The sequence below is a fragment of the Narcine bancroftii genome, chromosome 9 (assembly GCF_036971445.1).
Source record: "Narcine bancroftii isolate sNarBan1 chromosome 9, sNarBan1.hap1, whole genome shotgun sequence".
Lineage (NCBI taxonomy): Eukaryota > Metazoa > Chordata > Chondrichthyes > Torpediniformes > Narcinidae > Narcine > Narcine bancroftii.
Window position 1 is genome coordinate 82,301,280 of NC_091477.1, and position 18,116 is coordinate 82,319,395.

General features: G+C 37.2%; 1 protein-coding gene across 7 annotated transcripts in view; it reads right to left on the reverse strand.

Annotated features, from left to right (window-relative positions):
* gigyf2 (GRB10 interacting GYF protein 2) overlaps nucleotides 1–18,116 on the reverse strand; it is a 107,571-nt gene that overhangs the window by 39,837 nt on the left and 49,618 nt on the right. For all 7 annotated transcript variants that reach the window (XM_069896642.1, XM_069896638.1, XM_069896639.1 and 4 more), the window contains 2 exons: nucleotides 10,035–10,201; nucleotides 3,670–3,782 (listed from right to left, as the gene is read on the reverse strand). In XM_069896642.1, the coding sequence (XP_069752743.1) occupies nucleotides 3,670–3,782; nucleotides 10,035–10,201 (280 nt within the window). The remainder of the gene's footprint in view (nucleotides 1–3,669; nucleotides 3,783–10,034; nucleotides 10,202–18,116) is intronic.

The window sequence follows — 18,116 nt, forward strand, 5'->3', positions numbered from 1 at the left end:
TAAATAATATAATTGACTCCGCTGCCACTATTTCTCCTGGAAGATCATTCCACACGGCTACCACTCTCTGAGTAAAGAAGTTCCCCCTCATGTTACCTCTAAACCTCTGCCCCTTAATTCTTAACTCATGTCCTCTTGTTTTAATCTTTCCTCCTCTTAACGGAAATAGTCTATCCACATCCACTCTGTCTATCCCTTTCATAATCTTAAATCCCCTCTCAACCTTCTACGCTCCAAAGAATAAAGACCTAATCTGTCCAATCTCTCCCTATACTCTAGATGCTTAAACCCAGGTAACATTCTGGTAAACCTTCTCTGCACTCTCTCCACTCTGTTTATATCCTTCCTATAATTAGGCGACCAGAACTGCACACAGAACTCCAAATTAGGCCGCACCAACGTCTTATACAATCTCAACATCACCTCCCAACTCCTATATTCCATGCAATGATTGATAAAGGCCAGCATACTAAAAGCCTTCTTCACCACCCTATTCACGTGAGTTTCTACCTTCAGGGAACGATGTACCGTTACTCCTAAATCTTTCTGCTCTTCTGTATTCATCAATGCTCTCCCATTTACCACGTATGTCCTATTCTGATTCTTCTTACCAAAATGAAGCACCTCACACTTATCAGCATTAAATTCCATCTGCCATTTTTCAGCCCACTTTTCTAAGCAGCCCAAATCCCTCTGCAATCCTTGAAAACCTTCTTCATTATCCACTATTCCACCTATCTTAGTATCGTCTGCATATTTACTAATCCAATTCACCACCCCATCATCTAGATCATTAATGTATATAACGAACAACAATGGGCCCAATACAGATCCTTGAGGCACACCACTGGTCACCGGCCTCCAACCTGACAGACAATTATCCACTACCACTCTCTGGCCTCTCCCTTTCAGCCAATGTTCAATCCATTTGACTATCTCAAAATTTATACCTAAAGACTGCACCTTCCTAACTAACCTTCCATGTGGTACTTTATCGAAGGCCTTACTGAAGTCCATATAGACAACATCCACTGCGCTACCCTCATCCCCATTCCTAGTCACCCCTTCAAAAAATTCAATCAGATTGGTCAAACATGACCTTCCTCCCACAAATCCATGTTGAGTGCTCCAGATCTGACCCTGTCTATCCAGATGTTTATAAGTACTATCTCTAAGAATTTTCTCCATTAATTTACCTACCACAGACGTCAAACTTACAGGCCGATAGTTGCCAGGCTTCCTCCTTGAACCCTTTTTAAATAACGGAACCACATGCGCAATGCGCCAATCCTCCGGCACTATCCCCATATCTAATGACATTTGGAAAATTACCGCCAGAGCCTCTGCTATTTCCTCCTTCACTTCTCTCAATGTCCTGGGGAAGATCCCGTCTGGTCCCGGAGACTTATCCACCTTTATATTCTTCAAAAGCCTTAAAACTACACCTTTTGTAATCTCTATATTCCCCATATTTACCCAATTTGATTTTTTTATCTCACATCTCCCAATATCCTTCTCCTTAGTGAATATCGAAGAAAAGAAACTGTTCAATATCTCCCCCATTTCTCTAGGCTCCACACACAGTTTTCCGCTCTGATTTTCTAAGGGACCAATTTTGTCTCTAGCTTTCCTCTTACCATTAACATATTTGTAGAACTCTTTTGGATTAGTTTTCACCCTGCTTGCCATAGTTTCCTCGTACCTTCTTTTATCTTTCCTAATTCCTCTCTTAAGATTCCTCTTACATTCAATGTATCTTTCAAACATCTCCTTAACTCCATGCTTCTTATGTCTAATGTACGCCTCCCTTTTTCTTCGAACCAAGTTTCCAATATTCCTTGAAAACCACGGCTCTCTCAAACCTTTTGCCCCTCCTTTTAACCTAACAGGAACATAAAGCTTTTGCACTCTCAAAATCTGATCTTTAAAAGACTTCCATCTCTCTACTACATCCTGCCCATAAAACAAATTGTCCCAATGCACACCCTGCAAGTCCTTTCGCATCTCCTCAAATCTAGCTTTTCCCCAATCAAAAACCTCAACCCTTGGCCCTGACTTCTCTCTTTCCATAATGACATTGAAGCTGATGGCATTATGATCACTGGACCCGAAGTGCTCGTCAACACTAACCTCCGTCACTTGACCCATCCCATTTGCCAACAGTAGATCTAACACTGCTCCTTCTCTGGTCGGCACCTCTACATATTGTTGTAAAAAACTATCTTGCACACATTTCACAAACTCTAACCCATCCAGTCCTTTCACAGAATGTGTTTCCCAATCTATATGTGGAAAATTAAAATCTCCCATAATTATAACCCTGTGCTTATCACAAATATCTACTATCTCCCTACAGATTTGCTCCTCTAGGTCTCGGTCCCCTCCGGGTGGTCTATAATACACCCCTACAAGTGTAACCGCTCCTTTCCTACTCCTCAGTTCCACCCAAATAGCCTCCGTGGATGTGCCCTCTAATCTATCCTTCCTAGGCACCGCTGTAATATTTTCCCTGACAAGCAATGCAACCCCACCTCCTCTTGCCCCTCCGACTCTATCACACCTAAAACAACGAAACCCAGGGATATTCAGTTGCCAATCACATCCCTCCTGCAACCATGTCTCACTAATCGCTACCACATCATACTTCCAAGTATCAATCCATACCTTCAGCTCATCCACCTTTTTTACAATACTCCTGGCATTAAAATATATGAATTTCAGAGATTTCCCAATTTTTAATCCCTGTTTTCCCTCATCTTTAATAACAACATTATTTACTTTTCCTGCCAATTGCCCTTCATCTTCTTCCAGAGCATTTCCCTTCTCTATCACCTTGAATAAAATCTGGAATGTGCACTTTAATTACATGTGAATTGTTTGATTACAAAACTTCAAATTGTGGAGCAAATAAAGGAAAAAGTGTCTTTGTCCCAAGCATTATGAAGGGCACTATATATCACAATCAAGAAGTGATTCCTGTGATGTTCCTGTGGAACATCTTTGATCACATACCACCACTGTCAGAATAACCTCTCACCCGTACCTTCGGTCTTCTATGGCCAACCCAATTTTGAAACCAATCCACTTGGTCTCTTCTGAATTAGGTGACCATGAGGGAGTTTGTCAAATGCATTACTAAATCCCAGTGGGCAACATCACTGTAAAAATCCCAATTGTGTTCATAAGACATGATCTTCTAGCACAAAACCATTCTGACTATCTTGAACAAGACCGTACTTTTCCAAAAGTGAGCAAATCCATAGGAATATTCCGAGGAATCTTCTGTAATAATTTCCCTACCATTCTTGCATGCACATCACTATTCATCCCACTTAGTTTCCTATCATCGGCAGTCATATTTGATCCACTCAGCCACATCATGATATAGATTGGGACCTGAACATTGATCTCTGGGTACTACGTTCCCAGCTAGCCAATTTGAAAAGGGCCCACATATTTTTAATTGGTTTTCAATTTGCTGACCAACTCCCAATCCACATTTGTATGAAATCCCCAACTATACATGCTCCATAAATTGTTCATATCTCCTATGTCAAAATATTTCTATAATTGTTACATGTAAAACGTCACTATTTTTAGTATATCCATTTTAGGTTTGAGAAGTTTATCTATGCAAATGCATTTGTAATAGATTATTCTTAAAATCACCTGGTCATGAGCTGAGCCTGTAGAAACTGCTGATACTGTATTTGCTGCATCTGGTACAAATTCAAAGTTGCCAGTTCTTGCTGTCTCTTCAGTCTTTCCTGATCCAAGTCACTCTGAAAATGAGATTAAGCAATAGAAGGAGGTAAGGAAGTGTTCAAGAAAAAAATAAATTAGCTAAAACACCAAATTTGGTTGGGGCAATTCGGTTATTTAAAAAAAAATATATCTACATTGCCTTCTCTAAATGAACAAATCATTCCAAATCCCAAAGACACATATCCCTAATCTTTGTAGTAGCTAATCAATTCCTGCATAGACTCAATGACTGAATTATGGCACCAAGATTATCAAATTAATCCTCACTGAAGCGCAACATTCCAGTTCCAAAATATATTTCTGTTGTTTCCTTCAACAATATAAAAATGAACTAGTTTTAAAAGTTAGTCAACTACTTTTAGTGTTTTGTATGTGAAAAATTCAGACAATGATGCCATTGAAGAAATTCATGGATAGCTTGTTACAGCATAATTTTATGGATAGTGTGTTCCAGGGCTTGCATCTTATTGGGAAAAAAAATCAATTCCTCTGTCCATCTACCCCAAATAAATGCCCATGGTCATTTCCTGCATTTGACTGGTCAAGCTTCAGAGACCAACCATGCTTACTCTCTGAAGACAGTGAGGATTAGGAAGACAAACATCATATTATTGAGGTCCAGCTGCCAAGAGCACCCAGATAAAAACCAAATTATCTGAGATATTCCATTCATGTGAGGAGACACTGGATAGTTGTATGCCTTATTCAGAAAAATAGTAATCCAGCTCTCCAAATTAATGCTTTGATATTAATTTAGTGATATCAGCTGCTTTCTCAATATTTAGAAAAGCTTGTCCAAAAGATCTTTTCCCCATCTCTTTGCCAAGGAATGGAACAAAATGATGCACTAAACTACCATTTCTGACCCACAAGTATCACAGATGTGAAGATATAAAATGGAAGAAAATGGAACATAATCAGCTGTGGTCAGAGATCAGCACTGATGAATAAATGCAGCAAACAGTACTCCAGTGGAACAGTCATTTAGTATTTGAAGCTATTAGTCTTCAAGATTCTCATTGTCTGAGGCTACAGTGCTCATATTTGAGTCAGGCTTCCAATAATGCATCTTTATTTTGTTTGTGCATCATTATTCAGCAGGGAATTCATGACGAATTGCTGGAAGTTATTTTTATACAATCACCTTCAGGGTTTCAGATCATAACAGCAAAGGGCAATCTATAATTAAGCATATTTCCCAATGATTCAACATTACAGGATTTGATATTTGAGAAATCCAAAGTAATATTCAAACAGATCCACTTTTATTAGTATTGCAAGCTTTTGGGTACTTTGAAATCATCAAGGAGCCATTTCTTAAAGACTGAAAGATTTTTATTTTGGTTGGTAGGTAAATGCCACTTATGTAAATATAGAGCCCTCACACATTTCCTATGACCTTAAGGTATAGGAGCAGAAATAGGCTATTCTGCCCATCCAGTCTAATTATAGTGGGTATGTACCATTCAATAATGAGCTGATCCATTTCCCCCACTCAGCTCCTTTGCCCGGCCTCCTCCGATAACTTTTGATGTATGTCACCGAAAACCCTCGAAAACTTCTGCAGGTATACCGTGGAGAGCCTCTGGCTGGTTACATCACTGTCTGGCATGGAGGTGCCAACTCTCAGGACAAGAATAAACTCCAGAGGGTTGTTAACTCGGCCTGTGACATCCCAGGCACCAGACTTCACTCCATCGCAGACATCTACGAGGTGGTGTCTTTTAAAAAAAAGCAACCTCTATCCTCAAAGACCCCTATCACCCAGGCCACACCCTCTTCACTCTGCTACAATTGGGAAAAAAGTACAGGAGCCTACAGATGAGCACTCAGCAGCATAAGGACTGCCTCTTCCCCATTGCCATCAGATTCCTGAATAATCAATGAACCAAAGACACTGCCTGACTTTGCGGCACTACTATTTTAATTTTTTTTATTTATAATAGCATTATAAGATGGTTATAATATGAATGTTTGCTTTGCGATGCTGCCGCAAAACACCAAATTTCATGACAATTATGATTCTAATACCTTGGCCAATCAAAAATTATCAATACACCCAATGACATGGCCTCCACAACAACCTGTGGTGACAGGTTCCACAGAGTCTCCATCTTCTAACGAAAGAAATTCCTCCGTATCTCTGTTCTAAGTGGATGCCCTTCGATCCTGAAGATGAGCACTCTTGTCCGAGACTCCCACTAAGGGAACCAACCTTTCTACATCTACTCTATCCATGCCTTTCAACATTCACAATGTTTCAATGAGATCCCCTCTCATTCTCCAAAATTATAATTACTGGCCAAGAATTGACAAAAGATCCTATCATAAACCTTTCATGCCTAGAATCATCCTCATGAACCTCTGAACCCTAACGTCAGCGCATTCTTTCTTAAACGAGAGCCAAAAGTTGCTCACAGTGCTCCAAGTGAGGTCTTACCAGTGGCCTTATAAAGCCTCAATATCACATCCCTACTCTTCTATTCCTCTTGGAATGAATGCCAGCATTGCATTTGCCTTCTTCACCACCATCTAACCTGCAAGTTTACCTTCAAGGTATCCTGTACAAGGACTCCCAGATCCATTTGCATCTGGGAATTATCAATTTTCTCTCTTTTTGGAAAATAATCTCATGTTTATTTCTTCTACCAAAGTACATGGCTGTACACTTTCCACCACTATATTTCATTTGCCACTTCTCAGCTCATTCTCCTAATCTGATTCAGTCCTACTGCAACCTTTCTGTTTTCCTCAATACTACCTGCTCCTCCATCTATCTTCGTATCATTTGCAAACTTGGCCACAAAGTTATTCATTCCATAATCTCAATAACTGATAAACAATATAAAAAGAAGTGGCCCTAACACTGATCCTTGTGGAACACCACTAACAACTGGCAGCCAACCATAATATCATCCCATGCATGCACATAGTGTGTTATATTTTATGACGCATAATTATAATGGGTATGTACAAATAGTTGATATTCTAGAAGGGTAAGTTGTAACAATAATGTTTTTGCTACGTTTTAGAGGGATTATTAAGTTTAAGTTGAGGGAGGCCAAGTCCTTTTAGAATCACTTTTTTTACAATGTTCTTTTAACCTTATGCATGCGCATTGGAGTTCATGTTAGGAGATTCTTTTAGACACTGAATTCTGTTTGATTAGTCATGTTTTAATATGCAAAGATGTTTGTTTTCAAATGTATTTAAACTAAACAAAACTGTAAAATTATTATAATGTGGGGTACGTTATTAATGAAGCGTTTTATTGAATGATCATCCCACTAATTTTTGCTTCCTTGTATGCACTCTTTTGCTTTTACCTTGGCTTTGACTTCCTTTGTCATCCACCATTGTGACATTTTTCCCTTCAAATATTTCCTCACTTTTGTTATGTATCTATCCTGCATCTTCCTCATTTCTCACATGAACTCCCATCCATTGCTGCTCTGCTATCCTTCGTACTAGTGCCCCCTTCCAATCTACTTTGGACAGTTTCTCTCTCATGCCACTGCAATTCCTTCTACTCCACTGAAATAGCAACACATCCAACTTTAGTCTTTCCTTGTGAAATCTCAAACTTAACTCAATCACATTGTGTACTGCCTCCTTATTGTTTCTTTACCCTCAGCTCTCTAATCACCTCTGGTGCATTACAGGACACCCAACCCAGTGCAGCCTATCCCCTAGAGAGCTCATCAACAAACTACTTAAAAGCCATCTTAGAAGCATTCTACAAATGGGCTAGTATGGCCAATAGACTAATGTGGGACACAAATCTGTTGTTTTGGACATAAGTACAAGCATATCAGAGCATTGGTATGACCTCGAAGTACAGTAATATTCTTCAACAGAGTGTGAATGGGCAGTAATTGTGGAATCCCCTGGCCATGTCATTTCAACTATTTTATGCAGATATGGTTCTCCTTTGTGGTCTGTCAAATTAACCCACTACACAAGAGACCTAACCAGGATAATATAATTATGGCATAGCTCATGGATAAAATTTCCTTTTGAATGGAAGTTAGGTCGATTTCCCAGAGTAGCATCTTAGGTAGAATATTGACAACAATGACTTCTTAATTGGAATGAGATGGGTTTGTGAGTCACCAAGGGAGACTTAGAAGAAAACCAGGGTGGTTCTGCTGGGAGAGTGGCATGTAGAGTTGGGAGGGGGCAGGGTTAGAGAATGGTGGACAATGGGGGTGGGAAGGGAAAAACAAGGTTAGGAGCATGATAAAATCAGGCCATACATCAATGCTGATGGAACTCTCCACTACCCTTCACTGTCTATTTTCTAAAACTGACTGTTTCATTTAATCAGATTCTGTAAACTATGTCAAAAAATGGTAAGCAGAGGTCAAATCTGGACCAGTCTCAGAGATGATCATCTTCTAATAGATCAATTCGAAAACTTGTAAAACCTAGCACCAATAATAACAAATCGAAATGATCAAGACACACAAAGCTATGGTTAAACAAAGAAAATTGGAGGCTGTGCAAATAAACACTATTTTAGGAATTAATGATTTGAAGATTAATAAACTGGAAGAGATTACACAGATAGGGGCAAGACTATTGTGGGATTATCAGTCCAACCAGGTTACTGTTGGGAGTACACACAGCTAAACATGGCTGCTATGTTGGGGTTCAACTTCAGACAGCAGCTGATGGCCATGGGTCAAACAAATGGTTTCTGGGAATCAGGAATTAAGTCCAATATTCATGAAGATGAGCAGGCCTCCTGAAAAGCTTTGGGTGCTGATGACTTAACATTTCGGGGTTCCAGGACCAGACATCTTCCATACCTCAAGATCAGGTTCACCTCTGAACTGTCTATGCAGCATAAGAGGTGCAACATCAGGGGGACAAGATCCATGGCCACTCAGTGTTTGAAGGGACACCCCTTTGCTTCTCTTTCTTGTTTTAATTAGTTTACATTTCAATGTTTACCTTAGCAGGGCAAACAAATATTTTTGTGCATTTTACGAACATGACAATAAATTCAATCTTTAACACAATTAATATTTAATATGGTGTTGTATATCTCCATCACACTATTCAGAACTAAAAATAATTTTACTTCCTTTGAAATAATGGTATTCTATTGTTAGAATTACTGAGAGATGGGGCAGTTTCTGGGCTCTGGCCCAATGAATCCACACCAACCATAAACACCCATGTATACTAATCCCACATTAATCCCAATGTTATTCATTCCATATTCTCATCAACTCCCCAGATTCTGCCATGGAAGAATAGAGTAATTAACACCAGCCAATTAACCAACCTTCAGGAATACCTTGAGAAGATCCATAAAACCTCAAAAACATGTTCACTCCACAGAGTCAGTACCCAAGGACTGAACTCAGGTCTCTGGCAATGTAAGGCAGCAGCAATTAACTCAATTGATTTTAAAACCTCAGAAAGTCTTAGTTATGTTACATTATCTCTATATGTTTTTAAATAGCATGAAATATAAAGCTGAAACATTAATTTAAAAAAAATCAAAGCACAAAGTGTGATAATCCTAGATCATTTATGCTCAACGAGCTCTTTCCTCCCACCCATAGACAAACTCTGACATATATTTTGTAGTTATTATATTTATTTCATATGCCTCTATTATTCACCTCAACTATAGTCTCTTTGAAGTTCGACCATGGATTATGTCCTATATTTTATATTTCTAACAAGTGAAAGTACCTTTCCTCTTAGCTCTTAACAAATCCTCTTGTAATTTTAAAGATATTCATTAGGTTACCTTCCAGTACTCCCTTTACTCAAGAAAAAAAATCCTAAGATTTTTCATTGCTTTTTACCATAAATGACTATATAATTGAAAACTGTTGCCATAGCCCCATTATGCATGACTACAAGAGGCTTTCCAATCTATTACTTTGTTCTTCATCTCATTTACATTGTTATTATTCATTATGTTATATTTTATTATTTTGTAATTGCTATTACCTAGAAGCCTTGCACCCCTGCAATTGTGCTCTTACCAAACTGATTCATTTTCTATTACTATATTCTCTATTGTCAGGCTTCTATCAAATCAAGAAAGCAAACATTAACATTATTGCAAAGGACTAATTATCAGATAATATCTTTGAAAATATTTATAATTAAACCAACATACAAATGGGAAAACTACACAGGCAAAACAGTTCATTTTAATTTCAAGTGACAAAAGCCTTGATTTCATAGGTGATCATGAAATTTTAATTTTTAGCCATTTCTCATTGTATCCTGAATCCTCTTACCAGCAATGGAGGAGGGGAGGCACCTGGAGCAAAAGGTACTCTGCCCCACATCTTAATAACCTCTCCCAAAGGCTGGAAACCTTCATCACAGCCTCTCTTTACAAGTAAAGACATTGTGAAGTAGCCTGCCTGGAACCATTCTGCCATCTCTTGGTTAGTGAAAGACCCTGGAATGTAGATAAATACATCCAGTCAATCATTGCCATTTCTCAGATATGAACACAAAAATAAAGTCCATTTTGGCCCTACAAGATTATTCACTGACAAGTTGCTATACTTCCTTCCAAATATTTAGCATTGCTTCCTTTTGAATGAACCATGTTAAAATGTAAACACAATCACCAGTAATATGCTCACCAAATTTCATAGTTCTTAACAACTACAAAACTACAATTTGAAAACAAGATCAGACTAAATAGTGGCACATCTCAAATTTGTAACATTACATGGTTATAAAATAAAATATATTTTCTAAGAATTGTTATGTTTAGCAAGGAGAGTAGCAAATTCATTTACAGGACCAATACTTCTGAGTTCCAGAGAGAACAAAAAAAAACATATGGGTTCTGTTTGAGCAAATAATTACATGAAGAGACATCCAAAAATAACAGACTGACGATTGTAATCTTATACTTTATGTTATGTTCATTTAGAAAAAATATCAACTGTACATCGATGTCATCGCAGCTCCAATTAATATGAAAACATACTTTTTTTGAATACCCAGGTTTAGCATCTCAAATTCTAATTGATAAACACTGGGAATATATTTGTTTAAAACCATTTCCTCTCAAATATGATAGGCACAGGAATCAACTTGGCAATTAGGCACTAAGACCTATTTCTGTGCCTCTTCACTAAATCTGTGATCAATTAATTCTTAAATTCCATTGCAACAGATATCAAATTTTCTACTTCTACCTTAGTGATCTCAACAAGATAACAACACATAATCCCAAGACTGGAAAATTATACCATGTATTCTTTTGACCCATGTACAAAAGTAAGATAAATTCATAATGCAGGTGTATCAGTCTTGGTGAGGCTACCACTGGAATATAATGGCCAATTTTACTGCACTTTTAATAAAAGGGGTCAAAAAATGCTAGGAATTTGGTTTCTGTATTTAAAGAGTCAGTCATTAATATATTGAGATATTACATACTGTCTGACAACCTCTCCTGCCGCCCACGTCACCTTACATTCTAGATGCAATGATCACCAGCAGGGAGAGCAAGAAATACAAGAGAGACATACTCCTCGCTTGTTTTTTTTTATTTTAAATTTTATTTAAATTGTTTATTATTTCAAGTATTGGTACTTTTGTCCAAAATTCTTGGGGTCTGAAATAAAATCAGAAGTTTTACATTGCATCTAATGGGAAAAAGCTTCCATTGAGTTTCAATTCTTGCATAAAGCAAAGCTTTCCCCTGAACATAATGTTTACATAAATCAAGAGAAACCTGCATTTATACAGGATGAAAGAACGAACAACAAAATAGGCTTTAAACAAAAGCTGATTTTTTGTAATATACTTTGTATGTGTAGATACTTAACAGTTGGCGCATTGTAGTGTATTTGACCTTTGATCTTGAATATTTATCCTCTTCCCAGTAAAACTGCATAATCTGAAATAAACCTTTACGGTCGGTTTCCAAATTAATCATGCATTTTTAATACCTTAGTTTAATAAAACTAAAAATGCTGTGACAAAGTGAATTTAGTTGAATAATTTGAGTTTCGCAAAAGATTTAAAGATGAAAGCTTATTCAGTTAGTCTGATTTGATTGTTAATATTTTAAGTACTGCCTCATAGATTATGTGAATGGCTCCTTGAAATACAAAGTTGTACATTACTCAAAGAACCAATAATTTCTTTCAAAATTCTGGTTTAGCTAATTTTGCTCATTATTCAATAGCTGATTTGTCATAGCAAATGGTAAACAACTAAAGCCAATCTAATCTACTGTGATTTTTGAGCACAAGAGCAAAAATGAGCATTTTATGCAACAAGACCACAGAGGAAGCACAAATTAGTGACTTGAAATGGGCAGAGAGAGGGATGGTGGGGGGAGCGGGGGAGGGTAAGGTCTGGGTTAGTGAATAAAAGTACGTTTTTCTACGCTCTGCTAAGCTGAAAGAAATATATAAATCATCCATTATAACACAAGACAGACTATCTGATAGCTGGGAGAAAATAAGGGGTCAGAAGTGATGAAGATATAGAACTCAAACTATCAGCATGTGCATTTTTCCAGATAACCAGAGCTCCAAGGACAAATTCTTGGGGAAGGAAGAGAGACAGGTGATTGTTTGAAATAGCTAATTTGAGAAAGAAATAAAAACATAATATAATAAAATAGCACAGAAACTACACTGAATATGACATACCATATGGCAATGATCGAGGAAATATGAAACCACAGATGACACGAGTCACTATTTCCATGAGAGGAACAAAAGGATGGAATTAAAACAAATTTTTTAAAAGATGTAAAAAGCTTGATATCAATATCAAATTGAAGGACTGCTAAAATATTAGATATAGTTTGATGGTTGGAGTATATGGATGAGTTATCATAATCATATTTCTAATTGGAAGAAGCTGAAGCAAAAGTAGTTTCAATGTTTGCTGCAACAAGATTATGAAAGGAAATAGAATGGTCAGGTACAGAGTGATTCATGGGAAGGGAAAAAAAAGAGGTCTCAAGGATGGAAACTCTGGACAGAAAACTACTTTAAAAAAGGTCCAGGGCTAGAGAAGAACTGTAGAAAACTCATGGTTCAGAATCAAGTTTATTGTCTTGAATGTGTCACAAAATTTGTTGTTTTGCACCAGTAATATTATACATTACAGGTGTAAAATTTCTATAAATTACAGATCTGCAAGTATATTTAAATAATTAGTTCAAAGAGGAAAAAAAGTGAGGTAGTGCCTATTGGTTTATTGTCCATTCAGAAATCTGAAGACGAAAGGAATGTAGTAGTTTTTATAATATTGGGTGTGCATCTTCAGGTTCCTGTACCTCCTTCCTTATGGCAGCAGAGAAAAGGGCATGTCCTGGGTGGGTAAGGATCTTTGATGATAGAGGCTGCTTTCTTGAGACAATGCATCTTAAAGATGTCCTTAAATGGAGTGAAGACTAATACCCATGATGGCGCTGGCCATGTTTACAGCACTCTAGTCTTTTCCTGCATACCAGATGATTCAAACAGTCAGAGTGTTCTCCATGGTACATCTGTAGAAATTTGCAAGTCTTTGGTGACATACCAAATCTCCTTACATTCCCAACGAATTATAGTGGCTGGTGAGCCTTCTTCATGATTGCATCAACATGATGGCCTCAGGATAGATCTTCAAAGATATCGCAACCCAGAAATTTAAGTTCTTTACCCTCTCCACTGCTGACCCCTCAATGAGGACTGGCTTGTGTTCTCTTGCTTTCCTCTTCCTGAAGTCCTCAATCAATTTCTTAATTTTGCTAACGTTGAGTGCAAGGTGGTTGTTGAGACACCAGTCAACTAGCTGATTTATCTCACTCCTGCTCGCTTCCTCATTGCCGTGTGAATCTGCCAACAACCGTGTTGTCATCAGAAAATTTGGAGATGGAACTTAAATCATGTCTAGCCACAGTGATGGTTGTAGAGAGAATAGAGCAGTAGGCTTAGCATGCATCTTTGGAGGTGCATCTGTGATGATTGTCTGTGAGAAGACGGTATTGATCTACATTGACTTTGGTCTTCCAATGAGGAAGTCAGGAACCAGTTGCAGAGGCCAAAGTTTTAAAGCTTATTGACCAGTACTGTGGGGTTGATGGTGTTTAAAGCTAAGCTGTAATCGATGAAAAGCAGACTGATGTACATATTTGTCCAGGTGATCTAAAGCTGAGAAGAGAGCCAGTGAGATTGCATCTGCTATGGAGTGATTATGGCAGTAGGAAAATTGCAGTGGGTCCTTACTTGGGTTTGAGTTAATTCTGGCCATGACCAACCTCTCAAACCATTTCAATAGAGAAGATGTGAATGCTACTGTCTTATTATTAATGAATGCCATATATAAGACATTTAACTGTGGCCACTATAACAGTTAATCTGTCAGCTGGAAAGTGATAAAGAAAGCTGGGATATTAATCAAAGTTAAAGCAGGACTATCAGTATGCCCTAGGTAGGCTTTAACTGTTATAGTCCATGTCTATATATTGCCCTGCATTTGCAACTCCAGTGACAATGCACTTAAATTGCTCTATAAATGACAATAGTCATTCCTGCAGAAAAAGCTTTTTAAGATCAAGCCAAATTTTATTTCCTCATCCTCAGCATTCACATGGAGGTACATGAAAAATATTTTAAATAATGTAATTTCATTAACTCAATATACGTTTATTGATAAAACGTCTGAGGGTTACTTATCATGGTCAATAGAAGATTCACATGCATCCAAATCATCCACAAATAATATCCATAAATAATAAAGCAAATTATCATGGACACTAGAAATCCCAAACAGAAAAATAATGAAAATACATAGTTCAGGTCGAATCTTTGGAGAGGGAAAGTCTGTTTCAAATTGGCTACATTTAATTAAAATATTAGATCATCTCCATAATTTCCGATGAAAAATTACTCTACCTGAAACTTTGATTATTTATTCATACATGCTCTCTGATCTGAGTGAACAAAGCAAGGCAAAAGGGACTCTGGGAGTATCCATGGGTAGAAATGGTCAGTCAAGGGCCTTTCATCAAAATAAAAGTTGGAAGGGGCAATGACAGATTTATAAATGGTGGAGACACAAGTAGAAAAGACCACTGGAGGGGGTGGGGAAGAGTAGCTCGGAGATTAGGTCAGATACAAAAGTGAGATCAGGAGCAAGTAAAGCAGAGGTGGAAACAGTGGAACCCGATAAAGATGGGGACACTTAAACTTTGAAAATTCAATGTTCGTACTATTGGTTTTAAGCCATGTTGTTCCTCAGTGCTGTAAACTTGCAAAACTCCTCCCACAGAAGGGTTCTTTAGATATATTAGAAAGGGAGTTGAATGTGGCCTTATTAGCCCATGGGATCCAAGGGTATGGAGAGAAAGCAGGAATAGGATGATCATACTGAACAGTGAAGCAGGCTTAAAGGGGTGAATGGCCTTCTCCTGCACCTACTGTCTATGTTTCAAGTTTACATTTGGTCTTACCCTAGCAATGGATGAGGCAGAAGACAAATATCCTGTTCAGTACCTCCACCCCCTTCTATTTTTATTTATATACCATCTTGTGACATTTGATCCTGAAGCAAGAAATGTAAAGATAAAATGATTATGTTACCTAAATACATTACTGCGAACATGATTTGCAGACACAAGAGATTGCATGTTGTGAAATCTGGAACAAAAATCTACTGGTGGAACTCGGCAGGTTGCACCTCATCTGTGGGGGGGGGGGGGGGGGGGGGGGAATAATTACACCATGTGCACGCTAGCTATGTTTTTTTTTAAAATATGGTGGCATTCTGCTCACCTGTGATATCCTTACATCAAGTTTGCCCTTTTCATATTACCATGATCAATTTCTTTTAAAGAAAATAAGGAATTTGATTCCTACATCCAAAAAAGATGATTGGAAAATTCAAGAGGAAAGAAAATGTGCAGAAGATAATTTAGGTTCAAATTAGAATCCAAGAGTGAAAATAAAAATATTTGTAAAGAATAGATAATAGTAATAAAGGAATATCAATGTTTTCTCAGTATCCCTTTCCTTAATCAGCATGGTTAAAATCAAAGTTAGTATAATCTGATTTTGTAACTATTAGTTGCAACTAATTAATTTATATGCAAAATATAGAGCTAAATAATGCAAGGGTCCATCAACATCATGACGGCAGAGAAGGTGGTGCCTCAGCATGAACAGTGAAATTGATACCCAACTGAGTCAAGAGTTATAAATTATTTTCTGCAGTTTCACACCCTCAAATGTAAATGACAACTACTGAGCTTCAACATTTTTTTTTCTTCATTTATATTTAGTATTCGATGTTACAAGCATCTTATATTGGTAAGAGGGCATAGAAACCTATAAAGAAACAAGTCATACACCAAGATCAGAGTGCAGAAACCCAGCATATCCCCAGTCTCAGAAAAATACAAAGGAATACATGCTAGAAGATCAATATATCTGGAGGCATGGAATATTTGAATTCAAATTCAGTATCTGAATTATTGTATATGGCCATACCCGAGACTATATCTCTCTTGCATTCCTGGAGTGAACACAAGGTTGGTTAACTAACATACAATTTCTCTCATCTCAAATGTCTGAAACCATCATGAACATTTTTATATTTCTTCTTCAGTTCAATTTAAATTTGCCAAAAAGACCAATTGATTAATCTGGATGTTTCAGTTAAACGATTCACTCAATGCTCTGTTAATGTTCTATCCCATTTCCCAGTTTTTGCTCTCACGTGCTGAAACAGAGCAGTTCAGGGAAATTATCAAGCCTAATTTAAACCACTTCGTTTACTATAATACAATAGATGTCTGTAAATTGGGAAGATCATCTGTGAGAGATTAGATGCAAACATGGAACAGATTAAGGACTAAACAATTCACAAAATATTTTGGAGATTATTAGGAGTACTAAAACATTTTGCGGCTACAAACATCTCTTCGTATTTGCACTTTATCACTTAAAACTGAGTTTCTCTTCATGAATTCTAATTAAATTCAATCTAACTGCATAATTTTCTAAATGTGACCCATAATTCTCACAGAGTGCATTCCCTTTATTCTACTTGGCAGATATTCCTCTCAGGAACTAAAATTTCTGAAGCATAAATTGGGCGTTAAACAAATGAAATAAAAACAACCGAATTTTGAGTACTTAGACTTCTAAATGGCCTCAGCCTTTGAGAAACATGGGCATCGGATTTAGGATTCTAATGAGCATCAGTGCCAGTCAGTATGACCAAGGAACGTTTGAGTTAACCATGTACTGATAATTTATCTTTCAAAATTATTTGAAAATCTTTACACTTGAGAATATTTAATTAAATCTAATAACTATCCTAAACAAAGTGTATGCTTGTGAAAATACTAAAAAAGATCAATGTTTCATATTATTCACACTCCTAGAACAAAAAGGCAAAGCTTAGCATAGCTTCCTCATACTCAATGTTACAACGTATTAAAAACATACTTTCAAGTCAATATGCACTATCCTCATGCATCATATGGCTACAATGGTGTTAAATATGTTCTAATTACCTGCATAACAAATCTCAAATACTTTGTTTTCATTAAAAATAAGAGGATAATTTTTCCACAATAGGAATGTGTTTATGGATGAGAATCGTTTTTAAAAGGTTCAAAACATCCTTCCTAGAAGAGAAATTTAAATTAATTGTATGGATTTCTTGCCGACTACTTCATACTATTCTCATAGCTTCAGAATTATATGACTATGGGTGAAATAAAATTTCAGATCTGGATGATAGCTCACACCACTAACCACAAGTTTGTAGATGATACAAAGATAGGTGGAGTGGTATGGCATGATGAGGAAATAGAAAGGCTGCAGAGAGACTTAAGAGAGAATGGGCAAAGAAGTAGAAAATACAATGTTGGAAAGTGTATGGTCATGCACTTTGGTAGAAGAAATAAAAGTGCAGACTATTATTTGGATAGAAGAAAATTCAGAATTCGAAGGAGCAAAAGGACTTACAAGTCCTCATGCAGGATACCCTAAAGATTAACCTCCAAGTTGAGTTAGTGATGAAGGCAAATGCAATCTTGGCATTTATATTGAGAGGAATAGGATACAAGAGTAGGGATGTGATGTTGAGGCTTTATAAGGCACCAGTGAGGCCTCACTTGGAGTATGGAGTACTAATTTCTGAAAGGATGTGCTGGCATTGCAGAGGTTTCAGAGAAGATACACAAGAATGATACCTGGAATTAAGTGATTAGCATATGAGGGCATTTGACAGCACTTGGAATGTACTCCTTCAGTTCAGAAGAATGAGGAGGAACCTAATAGAAGCATTTTGAATATTGAAGGGTCTGGACAGATTAGATGAGGCAAAGTTGTTTTTCA